Raw genomic sequence first — 13,310 nt, 5'->3', positions numbered from 1 at the left:
GAGGACAGGGACAGAGAGAGAGAGAGCGTACGAAACGATCCTCACATCGGGTATATGTGGTGTCTGTGACACTCAAAAGTCTCGCGAACCACCATCAAGTGTGTCCCTGTCCATCATCAAACCCCAGCTGAGCACTTTGTGCACAAGTCTACTCGAGGTTGCTGGGGTAAATGTGGGTGGCAGGGTCGATGGTGGTCTCCTTGATGGTGCGAGCCGAAACGAATCGGTAGAAGATCGAGATGGAACCAGCCTTGTCGTTGGTACCCGAAGCACGAGCGCCACCGAAGGGCTGCTGACCGACAACGGCACCCGTGCACTTGTCGTTGTAGTACATCATGCCCGAGGCGTTGCGGAGCAAGTTGCTAGCGCGGATCAGCGCGTATCGGTCAGCCGAGAAGATGGAACCGGTGAGAGCGTACTCGGTGGTGTTGTCGATCAGCTCGCACGTCTGCTCGAACTCCTCGTCGGGGTAGGCGTAGACAGTGATGACGGGGCCAAAGATCTCGTTGACCATGGTGACCGACTTGGGGTCCTTGGTCTCGATGACGGTGGGCTGGACGTACCAGCCCTTGGAGTCGTCGCCCTGACCACCGCAGAGCACCTCACCACCTTCCTTCTTGGCAGCCTCGATCAAGCCCATGATCTTTTCGAAAGAGTGCTTAGCGATGACGGGACCCATGAAGTGCTTGAACTGCTCGACGGGGCCAACAGAGATGGAAGCAATCTGGTCGAGCAGCTTCTGCTTGAACTCGCCCTCCCACATCGACTTGGGCACATAGAGTCGCGAGAGTGCCGAGCACTTTTGACCCTGGTACTCGAAAGCCGCACGGATGGACTGGGTGACGGCGGCGTCGACGTTGGCCGACTTGTGGACCATGTGGAAGTTCTTGCCTCCGGTCTCACCGACGATGCGCGGGTAGCCTCGGTACTTGTCGAGGTTGTTGCCGATCTGCTTCCAGAGCTGGCGGAATACGTGGGTGGAGCCGGTGAAGTGCAGTCCGGCAAACTCGCGGTGGTTGATGGCCGCACCGACGATCTCCTCGGCGGGACCGGGGACGAACTGGATGACGCCATCGGGGAGACCGGCCTCGCGGAGGATCTCGTAGACGACGTAGTTGGAGTAAATGGACATGGGCGAGGGCTTCCAGACGACGACGTTGCCGACCATGGCAGGAGCACAGATCAAATTACCGGCAGCAATGGCGAGGAAGTTGAAGGGGGAGACGGCGAGCACGAAGCCCTCGAGAGGACGGTACTCGGTGCGGTTCCAGGTGTTGGCAGAGCACTCGGGAGGCTGGGTCGAGTAGAGCTCCTGGATGTACTTTGCCGAGAAGCGGTAGAAGTCGCAGATCTCGGCGGCAGCGTCGATCTCGGCTTGCCAGACGTTCTTGCCCTGGCCGAGCATGGTGGCGGCGAGCACCTTGTAGCGGTACTTGGAGGCGATGAGATCAGCGGCCTTGAGGAAGATGGCGGCGCGGTCGTTCCAAGGCATGTTCTCCCAAGCGGTCTTGGCCTTGAGCGAGCCCTGGACGGCCTTGTCGACGAGCGAGGCGTCGGCCTCGTGGTAGTTGCAGAGGACGTGCGAGTGGTTGGAAGGGTTGAGCTGCTTGCTGACCTTGCCGGTCTTGATCTTTTCGCCGTTGATTACGACGGGGACTTCGAAGGTGCCGGCGGCGATCATGTCGTCGACAGCCTGTTGAAGCTTGACGCGGTCTTCGCTCTTGGGCTCATAGTTGCGCATGGGCTCGTTCTTGATGGGGGGCAACGAGAAGAGGCCCATCTGGGGCGCCTGAGGTACGGAAGCCATTTTTGGTTCTGTGTGTGACAGGAAGCGGGATGGCAAAGGAGCGATTCTAGTAGAAGTAGGACGAAGAAGAAGATGGAAGAGACGAGAGGCAAGCGACAACGGAAAGAGGAGACACTGGAAACGGGGATGGTGGAAAGAGAGAGAGAGAGAGAGGAGACAAGAACAGTGGGACGAGTCGATGGCAATTTAAGCAGATCCCAGCATGGACGAATGAGAGGACAAAACGAGCCACCACGCAATCAATCCTTCCTATCTCTCGAGTGACTCTTGAGAAGAGCAAAAAAGAGACAAGAACAGGGCAAATTGACTGGCTGGCTGGCTGGCTAGCTGTTCAAAAACGGTCACCAGACCGTCCCCAATCCACATTTGGTTGTCGGGTGATAGACCGGCTCATCTCTGTCTCTCGCGCTCATTCTCTCTCCCTCGCTCTTGCTCTCTCGAGTCAGCTCGTGGCAAGAAAAAGAAAATAGCCAAAGTTTCCTGGCAAAGTCACACTCCGCCCCCGCTTTCGAGATTTCGATTTGTGCCATTTGCTGCCATTTCTCGCTGTTGGTCCGGAGCATCGGCGCTGCACCGGGACTGAAGCGGTAGTTCCTGCTTCTTGTTGCTCGAGCTCGTCCGCAGCAGCCAGCAGCTTGTCTGTTCCGACCTTTCGATACGGTATTGGACAGTAAGGAGCGGAGACACACAAGATACGAAAATTTCCTTCCTTCTCGTCGAACGGCTACGGACTCGAATCTTACGCAAGACGTTAGACGCTCAAGTGAGCTGGGACCGGGGCGAGCATGTAAGCTACGTTACGAGCAGACGCCTGTCTTCTTGGCTTGCGTCGGCTGCCATGTGGAACGGTCGCGGAAAGCATTGCCGGTTGCTCACCGAATGTATAGATCCAGGGTCATTCCAACCACCCAACCACACATGGGAACACTTTGGCACACTTGCTACATCACATATGATCCATGCCACTTCTGACGTTCATCGTCTGACTCGATCAAGTGCCTCACTGCATGCTCTGACGTTGATGGTACTGCCTCGCGATGCGCTGTGAGTCGGTTATCGAGCTGTCTTGCTCTTCCATGACAGCTTGAGCGCTTGCTCTGCCAAAAAAGGAAGAGAACCGCTTGCGTCTCTTGCTGCCGAACCCTGCACTATCGGTTTGTGGTGTCTGGGCAAGTGTGCTCTGCTGAGTCGTAGTAAGTCGAGGTGGTCGCAAGGTATCGCTCGCCGGCTCCCCTGCCTCTTCATCGGTAGTGTCCGAGAGCACGGACTCTGCATCCCTAGCAAACCCAGGTCGTGGCAACGCCAGCATGACCTGCTCACGATCGAGAGCTTCCTGCCTCTGCTGCTCGAGCACGTCCCTCCTTGGATCCGAAGAAGGCTCAAAGGCCGCCGACACATTCTCGTGTCCTCCTCTGGCTCCAAACACAGCAATCAGACTGGCCAGCGCTAAGTTCAGCCCAAAGGTGGCCCCATCCGGCACGTAGCCGGCACGGATCCTCGATCGCTGACCGTGAAACCTGAACGATCCAATTCGCTTGCCAGCCCTGTCGTCAGTTCCAACACCGCCGCTGTTCGACGGCACGGCTTTGCAGAATTCGCCCAGCTTGACATCGTCCTCTTCGCGATACAGCGCGAGCGCATGCTTGTCCATTCTCCACATGTATCGTGAACCGTCTTTGACGATAATGTGCCAGTCGTGCTTGAAGAGTCGATGCCCCGCATGCATCGTCGCCCAGATCCCCGAGCCCCGTCGGAAATCGTAACTGTTTTTGAGAGCTTCCTGCCTCACTTCCCACCCTTGCTTGCCGAGGACTTTGCTAGCTCGTCGTGCCTTCTTGGACAGGGCCACTTGGGCGTCATCAAAGCCGCTGGGGTCCATGAGCACTGCTTTCCATCCCATCAATTGGCGCGGTACACGCACTGCGAGAGCGCCCGAGCCCGGCTCGCCACGTCGTTGCACCTGGTAGCCTGGCAGCACGTCGTCCTCGAACATGTCTAGAACCTCGCAGCATGTACGCCCCTCTTCATCTGCTGGTTCCGGAGTGTGAGCAGCTACGTTCTTCGCCCTGGGTCCAATCCAGACTCTGCGCCCGAGATCAGCAGGACCTGCAGCCGACCGACTAAGCCGTGATGACGACGAGGCAACTGCCCCTGGTGAGGTAGAAGCAGGTGTCATCAGAGGTAGTGCTGGAGCAGCGGCCTCGCTTGTGGAAGTCCTCCAAGTCGCGTCCTCCGCTTCAGCCGGAGACAACGTTTCAGCGAGCTGCGGTCTCTGGTGAGACGCAGACGAGGGCGATGCCTGTGAAACCCGTGCGGAACCTGCAGATTGGGCAATGTCCGCTCCGTTCAGCACTTGTAGAGAGTTGCGATGGAGGTACGCACCATCTCGCTGCTCATATGCTGTAATATGCATCTTTTCAACCTCTGTAGCGCGGCACGGCAACTGCTGCGAGCCTTCCTCGAGATCCATCGGTTGACAATTGTCCTGCTTGATCCAAGGGAGGAACTCGTTAAACCTTGACTCGACTGACAGTGCAGCTGCGTCCAAGCCGAGCTGGATCTGTGATGGTGTATGCGGTGCTACTGGTTGCGGTAGCTCTACTGAGCTCAAGCTGCTGATGTTTGGTTGGTTGTACGAGCTGCTTGATGCACTTTCTTCGCGTACCATGGAAGGCAATGCAAGGACGCTTAGTCGTTGTGGTAGAGAGGAGAGCTGAACGACTTCATTTGCAAGCGGTAGCCCTCTTGACGAGGACGGCAAGCCTGTCGCAGGAACGGTTACAACACGACGTTGACACAACTAATTCGCCGGCATCCTCTTGCGGTGCTGTATGTACATTGTTCTGCAGGACAAGCCCCCACGGCTTGTTTCGGGAGGCGCCTTCTTCGCTCCTGCAATGTACCAAGGAAACTGTTCCAGCGCAGCTTGCACAGCTAAGTTAGTTGACAGTCCATGCATCCTTACGCCTCGAGGACCGCTTAACAAGCGGTTGGCCGTCTAAGGGGTTCTTCGGCATCTCAAACTTGGCAGGCGAGAATTGACCAGCAGCGGCCGCGTGGTTGGAGCATGGACACGGCATGAGAAAATTGAGTAGCAGAGCACAGCCTGTTTGAAAATTCGCCCAGAACTTCGCTCTGCCAGCAAAATGGGCGCTACACAGCCTCGTCCTGGAAACAATGTGACAAGGTACAACCAAAAAAAAACTCGCAGACCGGCCCCAACCAGCATCGCATTCACTGTTCACTGCATCGACGGCAGAAAGCTTGAACCCTCACTTTCACTCTCATACTGCGCTTCACAGCAAATCAGCAACGGCAAAGGCAGGCCAATAAGAATGCATTGAAACAGATCGCGAATGCGAATGAAACTTGCCGGAAACCGAGATGACATGCGGAAGTCGAAACCATGTGTGAGGGGGAATGATATGAACAGTAAGGTTTGAGAAACATTGCTCAGCGCGACCTCGAAGTACCCTTGCCACGCTTGCCGGCAAAGAGCCACTTGGGCTTCTTCTCCTTGATGACGCGATCCGACTCGCCCGCCTTGGCGTGCCAGTTGCCCGGTCGAAGCGCCAACTCGCGCAGCTTTCTCGCCTTCTCCAGCTGTTCCGAGTTCTTGAGACCTGCCAGCTGTCGGTCCGAAGCCGAAACACGTGCTGGACCCGCACGGGCGCTCACGTGGCCACCCGAACGGTTAACGGGTGCTGTGGTCGACGAGAGCAGGCGTCCGCCAACGTTGCTCTTGCGCGCCTTTCTGGAAGCACTGGTATCGGCCTCTTCAGTGTCCATGTCCTCGTCGTCCTCCCAGGCTGCCTCTTCATCGTCTTCATCATCCTCGTCCATCTCCGCGTCCTCGTCATCGTCAGCACCAGAGCGCTTGCGCTTGCCAGCGAGACCCTTAGCCTTGGCAAGCATCTCGGCACGCGCTGTGACGCTGCTTGGATCCACACCAATCTCACGCATCCTCTCGGCCATCTGCGAGAGAGTGCGCGCCTGGAACTTGCGCGGCACACGCGCCTGGTTCTTGACCATACTTCGGTCCTGTGCTGCCAGCTTGGCCTTCTGCTGACGCTCGCGAATGGCGGCAGCAGCGCTGCGAATCGCCTCCTCCTCTTCGTCGAGCATGGATCCGTCGTCTTCGCTGTCAGCGTAGAAGCCCTCGGCCTCGAGCTTCTCCTCCTCGCGCTCGAGCGCGTCGAGCTTGTCGAGGATGTCCGGATCGACAAAGTCAGCAATGTTCTTGCCCTCGTAGATCTCGGGGATGTGGTCGTACTTCCAGTCGTCGTTGTCGAGGATGTAGTCGCGCTTGATGTCAATGTTGAACACACCGGCACCGCCGTTCTCCTCCTGCTCGTCGCGCAGCGTCCTGCGGCGCTCAGCGTCCTTGGAGTCGTGCTTCTTGACAGAGCCATTGGCGATCGCCTCAGGGATGTAAGCGGAACGCGGGACATCGTCACGCGACTTGGGCTGAGCAACATGGAGTCGGTTGAGGACGGCGTTGATCTTGCTGCCCTTCATCTTGGTCTCAACACGCGATGCGAGGAGCACGTCGCAGGCGAGGTTCCTTGTCTCCATGACACCCTCGTCGGTGTATGTGCTGAGCTCGGTGAGCTTGACCTTGCCTTCGGACTCGTCGATGATGCTCTGCACCAAGGCAGCGCGCTCGGGCTCGAGGTCCGAGAGTCGCTTGGCATCGGTCTTGTTGATGGCGAGGATGCAAGGCTTGTTGGCAAACAGAGGCTTGATGCTGTTGAAGAGCTGCACCTGCGCTTCAACCGTGTAGCCGCACTGCTCGGAGAGGTCCATAAAGTAGAGGACAGCGGCGCGCAAGTGGGCAAGCGCAGTGATGGACTGCATCTCGATGGTGTTCATCTCCTCGAGAGGGTGGTCGAGGATTCCTGGAGTGTCAATGACCTGCCATCGGAGGTACTTGTAGTCCATGTGACCGACAAAGAGCGACTTGGTGGTGAAAGCATAAGGCTTGACATCGACATCGGAGCGGGTAACCTTGTTGATGAAACTCGACTTGCCGACGTTAGGGTAGCCGCAGATAAGGAGCGTACGCGTGCTGGGGTCGATGGGTGGGAGACGCGACATGTGCTGACGAACCTGCTCGAGATATGCAAGCGGGTCCTTTTGACGCTTCATGATGGTGGCCATTCGGCCGAGGGCAGCACGCTTGAGCTGCTTGCATCGGTAGAGCGAGTCACCAAATTTGATGAGTCGAATGTAGTCCTTCGAGACCTGCTCGATGAGGTGCTTGGCGGTGTTGAGCTGACCGAGCGCGAGCTTGTAGTGGTTCTTGTCGTAAAGAACGTTGAGGAGCGACGAGACGAAGGGGTGCAAGTTGTCCATGATGGGAAACTCCTTGAGGATGGCGTCGAGCTTCTCCGCGAAAGCATCCTTTGTGAACATGACCTTGCGCATGTAGAAGGAGCGGATACGCGTGATCTTCCATCCTGGGTGAACGACGGTGGGCGTCTTTCGCTGTGTCTTGGAGAGGACGATGTCCAAGAAGTCGGTTGCGGTCGGGACCGGTGCGATGGGCGTCTTGAGCGTCGCCATCTTAACTTTGCTGTGATCTTTGTGACGAGTGTCGGGGGGAAACAACTGTGATCTCGGTCGCTATTAAACGCGATTCACAAGAGGGCTGTTCTTGGACAGCGCCTTGACTGAGTTGGCGATGTGCTTGAGCAATCGCTTCGAAGGACAGAAAGAAGCCTAGCCGCGAGCTTGCTTTCGAGAACTGGTCCAGCCCGGAGGATGAATCGATAGGGAGTGGCTTGTCGTCGGCTTCGTTCTGATATGTGCAGAACTACAGTGTGGCGGCGACGTTGATCAGGGTGATGAGGGTGAAGAGAAGAAGACACCGACAGCGGCGGAAGGCTAAGCTGTTTCCTGCCCTGAAAAGTCGTTGCCAGGAAGGGCCGAAAAAAAGGGATTGGAGGCTGCAGGCAACCCTTTTTTTTCTTTTCCAAAATTTTGAAAATTTGGCAGTGCAGAGGACACACTGAGAGGGAGAAAAAAATTCTTGAAATGGACCCGTGTTCGGAAGTCGGAGGGGCAGAAGCGTAACTGCGACTGAACAATACTTTTTCTCGCGCGAAAGCTATCTTGGGCTCCTTCTCTGCTCCTTGCCACTCTGCCAGCCGCTCGGCTGCAACTAGTCGCTAGCTTGCTTCTGCTATCAGACTCACCATACCTTGAAGTTTGCGCACATTCGATTCCCAACAGGAGAGATTCAACCGCTACCGGCGCAAGACCTGACACACAGATCCGGACAAAGTGGACATGCACAAAGCAGATGAGATGAACGGTGACAGAGGCCGTGGAAGATGCGGACAAGCAAGCACCGGGAAGGCTCAAGCTCAGCCTGTGGCCGTCCATCTCCTTTTTTTCTTTCCTCTTTTTTTCGGAACTGAACCCTTTACTTCTTGAAATTTTTCAGGCGCTGACCTTGCTGCGCTTCTTCTTAGAAATTTCATGATCGCGCTGACAGGTTGCGAAATTTTTTCCACTCGTTTGTGTTGTTGGCGCATTGATTCGTCAATCTGCAGAGATTCAATGTGCGAACTCTGGCAGAGGCTATCTTGGAAAAATTACAAGCTCAGCCTAGCAGTCTTTCGACCTCGAGAAGCCGCCGCCTTCCGCCTCTCTTGGAACAGACTGCCCTACTGCGCCAAAAGAAAAAAGTCGCAATTTCGGAGAAGGCCACCATCCAACCGCTTCAATTCGCCTTTCTTCCTCTCCATTCACACACTACCACCCGCACCATCAACCACCTCACAAAGCCTACTCACAGACACTCGAACAATCAGCCTCAGCATCGCTCGATATTCACCATCGCCTTCGACCCATGCTAATTGCTCGATAGCTGTTTTTCAACCACATCAAACTGTGATCAGCTCTTTGGTCTTCGCAGCAAACTCTTTCGTCGGTCGGACTGTACACCTTCTTTTCCTGCTCGAGAAATCGCTGCACATCCCAAAGGCTCAAACGCCCGCACAAAGGAGCTATCCTCACCTCCATCGTACTCAGCCGCCGCTTGACCGTCTTTGCCGTCAACCAAGCGCAAGAGAGGGGTTCATCCACCGGATCATTCTCCGACAACAGACCATGTTCAGTGCTGTCCACCGCTCCCTCCCGCTTCTTCCAAACTCTTCGCATACATTTGGTTTCTTCTACCACAATACCAGGCTCTCGCCTTGTCACTCGCACCCGATCGGTGCACCGTAGTCTGCGCTTCTAGCGCTTCCTCTCGTCACCACCCAGCGCGTAAGCGCATTCGCCACGAATCTCTCAGAGGCACCCTAGCCCTTTCTGAGCGTCCACCAACTCCCATTCTCAGCAATTCATCACGGGCAACCCTTCGCTCGTGCCAGCTCCCACCTTATGTCCCGACAACTTAGTGCAGATTATTGTAAGTCATCTCTTACGACTGCAGTCTGGTGAGATCTGATTTCACGCACCTTTTCGGTCATTAATACTGATTGATCAATTTGACATCATCAAACGTATCTACACTGGCTCTGGTCGCCACTCGCACTTCTCCGATGCTCTTCAATCTGGCTCTTCATCAATATCAGCTCGTTCCGTTCGAAAAGCCGATTCTGTACACCCCCTCAGCCATCGAAAGAGCCTTCAGGCCAAAGTTCGAGCCTCGCCCAATCGCGCCAGTCCTTACCAAAGAGGCGGCTCTTTCAAATCCGGACCTCCTTCCTCACGCTCTGCCTCGAGCGTCGGAGGCTCCCCTCGTCCCTTTTTCACCTCGGACGACAATCTCTCCAGCTCAGGCGACGACCACGACGACGACCTCGGCTCCAAACACATCCCCGGAATTAAACTCCCAGTTCCAACACTCGCCATGTCATCTCGCAAGGCATCAAGAACGTCCATGGGCAAGAAGCCCATCAAGGTCTATTCCACCAAAAAGGAGCGTGTCCGTGGCGAGCGAAAGGCTAGCGTCCGCAAAGAACGCTTTGAAGAACTCGACACGGACTCGGACCTGACCGACGTCCCTTCCGAAGAGGACGCCGAAGCACGCGCCGCAGTCGCCGGACCTTCGCATTCTGGTCTCGACAAAGGCAAGGCAAGGAGCATCGATAGCGATAGTGACGATCTGCAATCCGACTCGGATACCGAGATGGAACGCAAGCTCGCCGAGGCGGGCGACGGTGAATCTCTTCTCGGCAGCGGCGCTTCCGGCGAAGACACCGAGGAAGAGGAAGAGCGGTTCATCATCCAAGATGCTCTCGACCGACAGTCGAAAGCGAAAGCGCGTCTTCAGCATCGCGACCCGTCCGACCGTCGCCGTCACGGCAGCGAGCGCGATGCAGCCAGCAAAAGTGATCTTCAGCACCGCGCCCGCTCCATTGCGATACGCCGTGGCTCTCAGCACGACGGTCAACACGCACAGGCTGAAGACGCAGAGGCCGACGTCGAAGACCACGCTGACGACGACGGCGATGATGATGACGCCGACGACGTCGATCTGCTCTCCATGTCCCCCGACACTCTTCGCATGTACGGCTTGCCCGTCATCGAGGACGAGCTGTTTGAGCAGCAAGAGGCTTTCAACTCTTCCTCTGAGCCTTCTTTTACCGACTTTTTTGAAACATCGACGGACAGCGAAGCTGACGTGGCCGACCTGCAAAACGAGATTGGCGATGACGACGACGAGTTCACCACCGATTCGGAAGAGGATCACGACATCAGTGATCTTGAGGGCGGCCTGCTCGATGCTCCGTTGATTGCGCACATTGGCACGGCTGGCGAGGATCCGAACGCAGCTGCCGCCGACGCTGTCCAGGATGGCGCACTCGAACCCAAGCCAGAGATGCCGTTGCTCGTCATCGAGGACCTCGACGGTCGCCTCATCTATGCACGAGCTGGCGATGGCGAAGCCGTCTTTGGCTCCGATGGCGAGTTTGAGTTCGTCGACGACAGTGACGACGACAGCGCCGACTGGGAGTATGACCAGGGCGGCAACAGGCTTTGGGCCGGCGCGGGCGGCCACAGCCGCTTGCTCGGTGCTCCCGAAGACGACGGCGATACCACCGACGAGCTTCCTGACGAAGACATGCCATACCCACGTCTTCTCGTCGGCTCCGTGGCTCCTCGCGGTGGTCGCAACGCAAGACGAGCCAGAGCCATGGCCACCAACTCGCGCCGCCTTTCTCCCGCTGCACCTAGCTCGCTTCCCTCTCCTTCGCTGCCTCATTCCGCCCAGGCCATGATCATGTCAGACTCGGGCATCGACGGCACAACAACGCTGCCTAGGAGCTCAAGAGTGTCGCCCACATCTTCCGATGACCCAGCTTCCAACTCCAACGAGATTGGCATCACCATCTCGACCGAACAGCTTGCGCGCGATCCTGAAGGCACATTGAAAGCGGCCGCCGCTGCCCTCGGTGTCACTATCGAAGAAGCTGCCACTCTCGTGGCCGGCGTTCAGCTTCAGGGCATGGGCAACGGCGAAGACGCCAGCGTCAGCACAAGCACCAGCAGCCACGGAAGTGGAAGCGGCTCTGTTACGCTGGATAGCACGATGGCTCCACCCAAGACGCCGGACCAGCAGCGCGCCGCTAACATCGTCAAACCTCAGATGGGCAGCTTCATGCCTACATCTGCCAAGTCGGTGCACCGCGCCGTTATTGATGGATCTCGCAAAGCACCGTCTCCCTTCTCCGGCAAGCGCAGTCTCGAGAAGAAAGGCCTCGCCAAGAAACGCAGAGCCGCCCGTCGCAGCTCTCTTCTCGACGAGGGTTTCTCGGCAAAGCGTCTTCGACGCTTCTCTTCCGCCAACGACGCCGCCTCTACGCTCGACGAGTACAGCGAGATGGCACCCTCATCGCCCGAGCCCATCGAGGAAGTGAACCCCATGGAGCTCGATGACGTGGTCGACTCCAGCATGATTTGGCGCGGCACGGGTTCCAAGTCACCTTCGCCCGAGCTGGAAGGTGGCGACGGAGCTGATACGGGCCGTCGACCCTCAATGCGATCCGCTCGCAAGACTTCGTCGGCGCCCGGCCTCAACTTGAACGCCTTTGCGCGATGGAACAAGATCCCCATGGGCTCGTTCCGCGATTCGCAAGCGGGCCCCGTTCCGTCGCAGAACGCGTTCCAGCAGCAACAGCATCAGCACCAACAGCCGCTGGGCACATTCTTGCTCACGCGCTCACAGGGTCAATCTGGCAACCGAGCGGGACGCACCAGTTCGCCCTTCCGATCCAGTTCGAATGCCGCGCGTCATCCCGAGATGTTTTCGATCAGCCCCTTGCGACAGGCGCACGAGGAGGACAACAATGATGCTGGGCGCTCAAGCGACAGCATATCGGGAAGACGACGATCGTTCATCATTTCGCCTGTCTTGTTTCCCACGCGTGGTGGCGAAATCCCACCGCCCTCGTCTTCGTCCGGCGCGTATAGTGCTCACAATGCGCCGCCCACGTACAGTCAGATCGCAGGCCTGCGTCCCGGTGGCAACAGTGTTGTCGGCGATGCTGCCAGCGTGGCTTCCAATACCAGCGCTGGTCCTGGACGAATCACGCGCCGAGAAAAAAGAGAGAAGCGGGCCAGACGAGCTGCTCTACTCGCTTCGCAAGCTGAGGAAGGTGCGGCTGTGTCTCCGCAAACAGTGGCGGACGATGAGCGCGCAGCTTCCGGCTCGCCAGTGACCGCGCCAGCCCCCACCACGCCCTTACTGCGGCTTTCGAGTATGCCCGAGGTGGCTTTCACGCACGACGAAGGCGTCGAGTCGCCAGCCACTGCCTTCCCCAGGATGCGCATTACCGATGCGACGCCAACGCCACGAGGCTCACCTGCTCCCTCTGGTCCGCCCACGGTAGGCAAGGACCTGCTCCAGCCTGGTTCGAATTTCAACCCGGACAGCCACCTTGGCGGTAAGATCGAGACACCCGCACTGCAGGCCCCCTCGAACGAGTCGATGCCGAGCAGCGAAGCGCAAGCGAGTGCTGAGGAGAAGCAGCAAGAGCCCTCGTCGGTTTCGGCTTCGATGTCGGGCGCTCTGCCTTCGTCGGCATGCAAGACGCCGCTCCACTCGCCCTTGTTCGGCGGCATCTTTGGCGGTGCTCTCAACTACGACTTGGAAGATAAGGAGGCCGAGCCTCTGCGAATCTGAAGCAAGCCCATGTCGCAAGGCATGACTGTCTCTGCCCTGCGAATCTGTCCGTTCGACGGTGACGGACGCATTGCTATACAATCTGGCCATTCAATCTCTCGTCGGTACACAGTTCCGTGGATCTGTCTAAGCTGCCGCAAGCTCAGGTGTGTTGCCCAAGGCAATGCCGAGGAAGCAAGGCAAGCAAACGCGGTTTCTTTCATCGACTTGTTCTCTAATTGTCACTAATTTGTTTTGGCTCACTTTCGCAATTGAAATCCAAAGACTCTGGAAATTGTCCGCTGCTGCAGTTGTTTGTGTTGATCGACTTGGCTCCGTGTTAGGAGATGAGAGTAAGGAGTATCAACGGTTGATGAAAGTTGA

The 13,310-nt window shown here is 57.2% G+C and overlaps 4 protein-coding genes across 4 annotated transcripts; 1 reads left to right on the top strand and 3 right to left on the bottom strand.

Annotated features, from left to right (window-relative positions):
* Window positions 1-148: 148 nt before the first annotated feature.
* On the bottom strand, window positions 149-1,807 carry EX895_005960 (uncharacterized protein; the record flags this gene model as incomplete). Its single annotated transcript, XM_029886552.1, has 1 exon — window positions 149-1,807. One exon carries the CDS (start codon window positions 1,805-1,807, stop codon window positions 149-151), a length of 1,659 nt encoding a protein of 552 aa, XP_029736865.1.
* A 1,000-nt stretch (window positions 1,808-2,807) lies between these two features.
* Window positions 2,808-4,277, bottom strand: EX895_005959 (uncharacterized protein; the record flags this gene model as incomplete). Its single annotated transcript, XM_029886551.1, has 1 exon — window positions 2,808-4,277. One exon carries the CDS (start codon window positions 4,275-4,277, stop codon window positions 2,808-2,810), a length of 1,470 nt encoding a protein of 489 aa, XP_029736864.1.
* A 983-nt stretch (window positions 4,278-5,260) lies between these two features.
* Window positions 5,261-7,372, bottom strand: EX895_005958 (uncharacterized protein; the record flags this gene model as incomplete). Its single annotated transcript, XM_029886550.1, has 1 exon — window positions 5,261-7,372. One exon carries the CDS (start codon window positions 7,370-7,372, stop codon window positions 5,261-5,263), a length of 2,112 nt encoding a protein of 703 aa, XP_029736863.1.
* A 1,827-nt stretch (window positions 7,373-9,199) lies between these two features.
* EX895_005957 (uncharacterized protein) lies at window positions 9,200-12,947 on the top strand (the record flags this gene model as incomplete). The annotated part of the gene is made up of 2 exons (XM_029886549.1): window positions 9,200-9,227; window positions 9,394-12,947. 2 exons carry the CDS (start codon window positions 9,200-9,202, stop codon window positions 12,945-12,947), a joined length of 3,582 nt encoding a protein of 1,193 aa, XP_029736862.1.
* Window positions 12,948-13,310: the final 363 nt, after the last annotated feature.

The sequence above is a fragment of the Sporisorium graminicola genome, chromosome SGRAM_8 (genome assembly GCF_005498985.1).
Source record: "Sporisorium graminicola strain CBS 10092 chromosome SGRAM_8, whole genome shotgun sequence".
Taxonomy (NCBI): domain Eukaryota; kingdom Fungi; phylum Basidiomycota; class Ustilaginomycetes; order Ustilaginales; family Ustilaginaceae; genus Sporisorium; species Sporisorium graminicola.
Note: the sequence above shows the minus strand (reverse complement) of the source record. Positions and strands in the feature narration are given on the sequence as shown.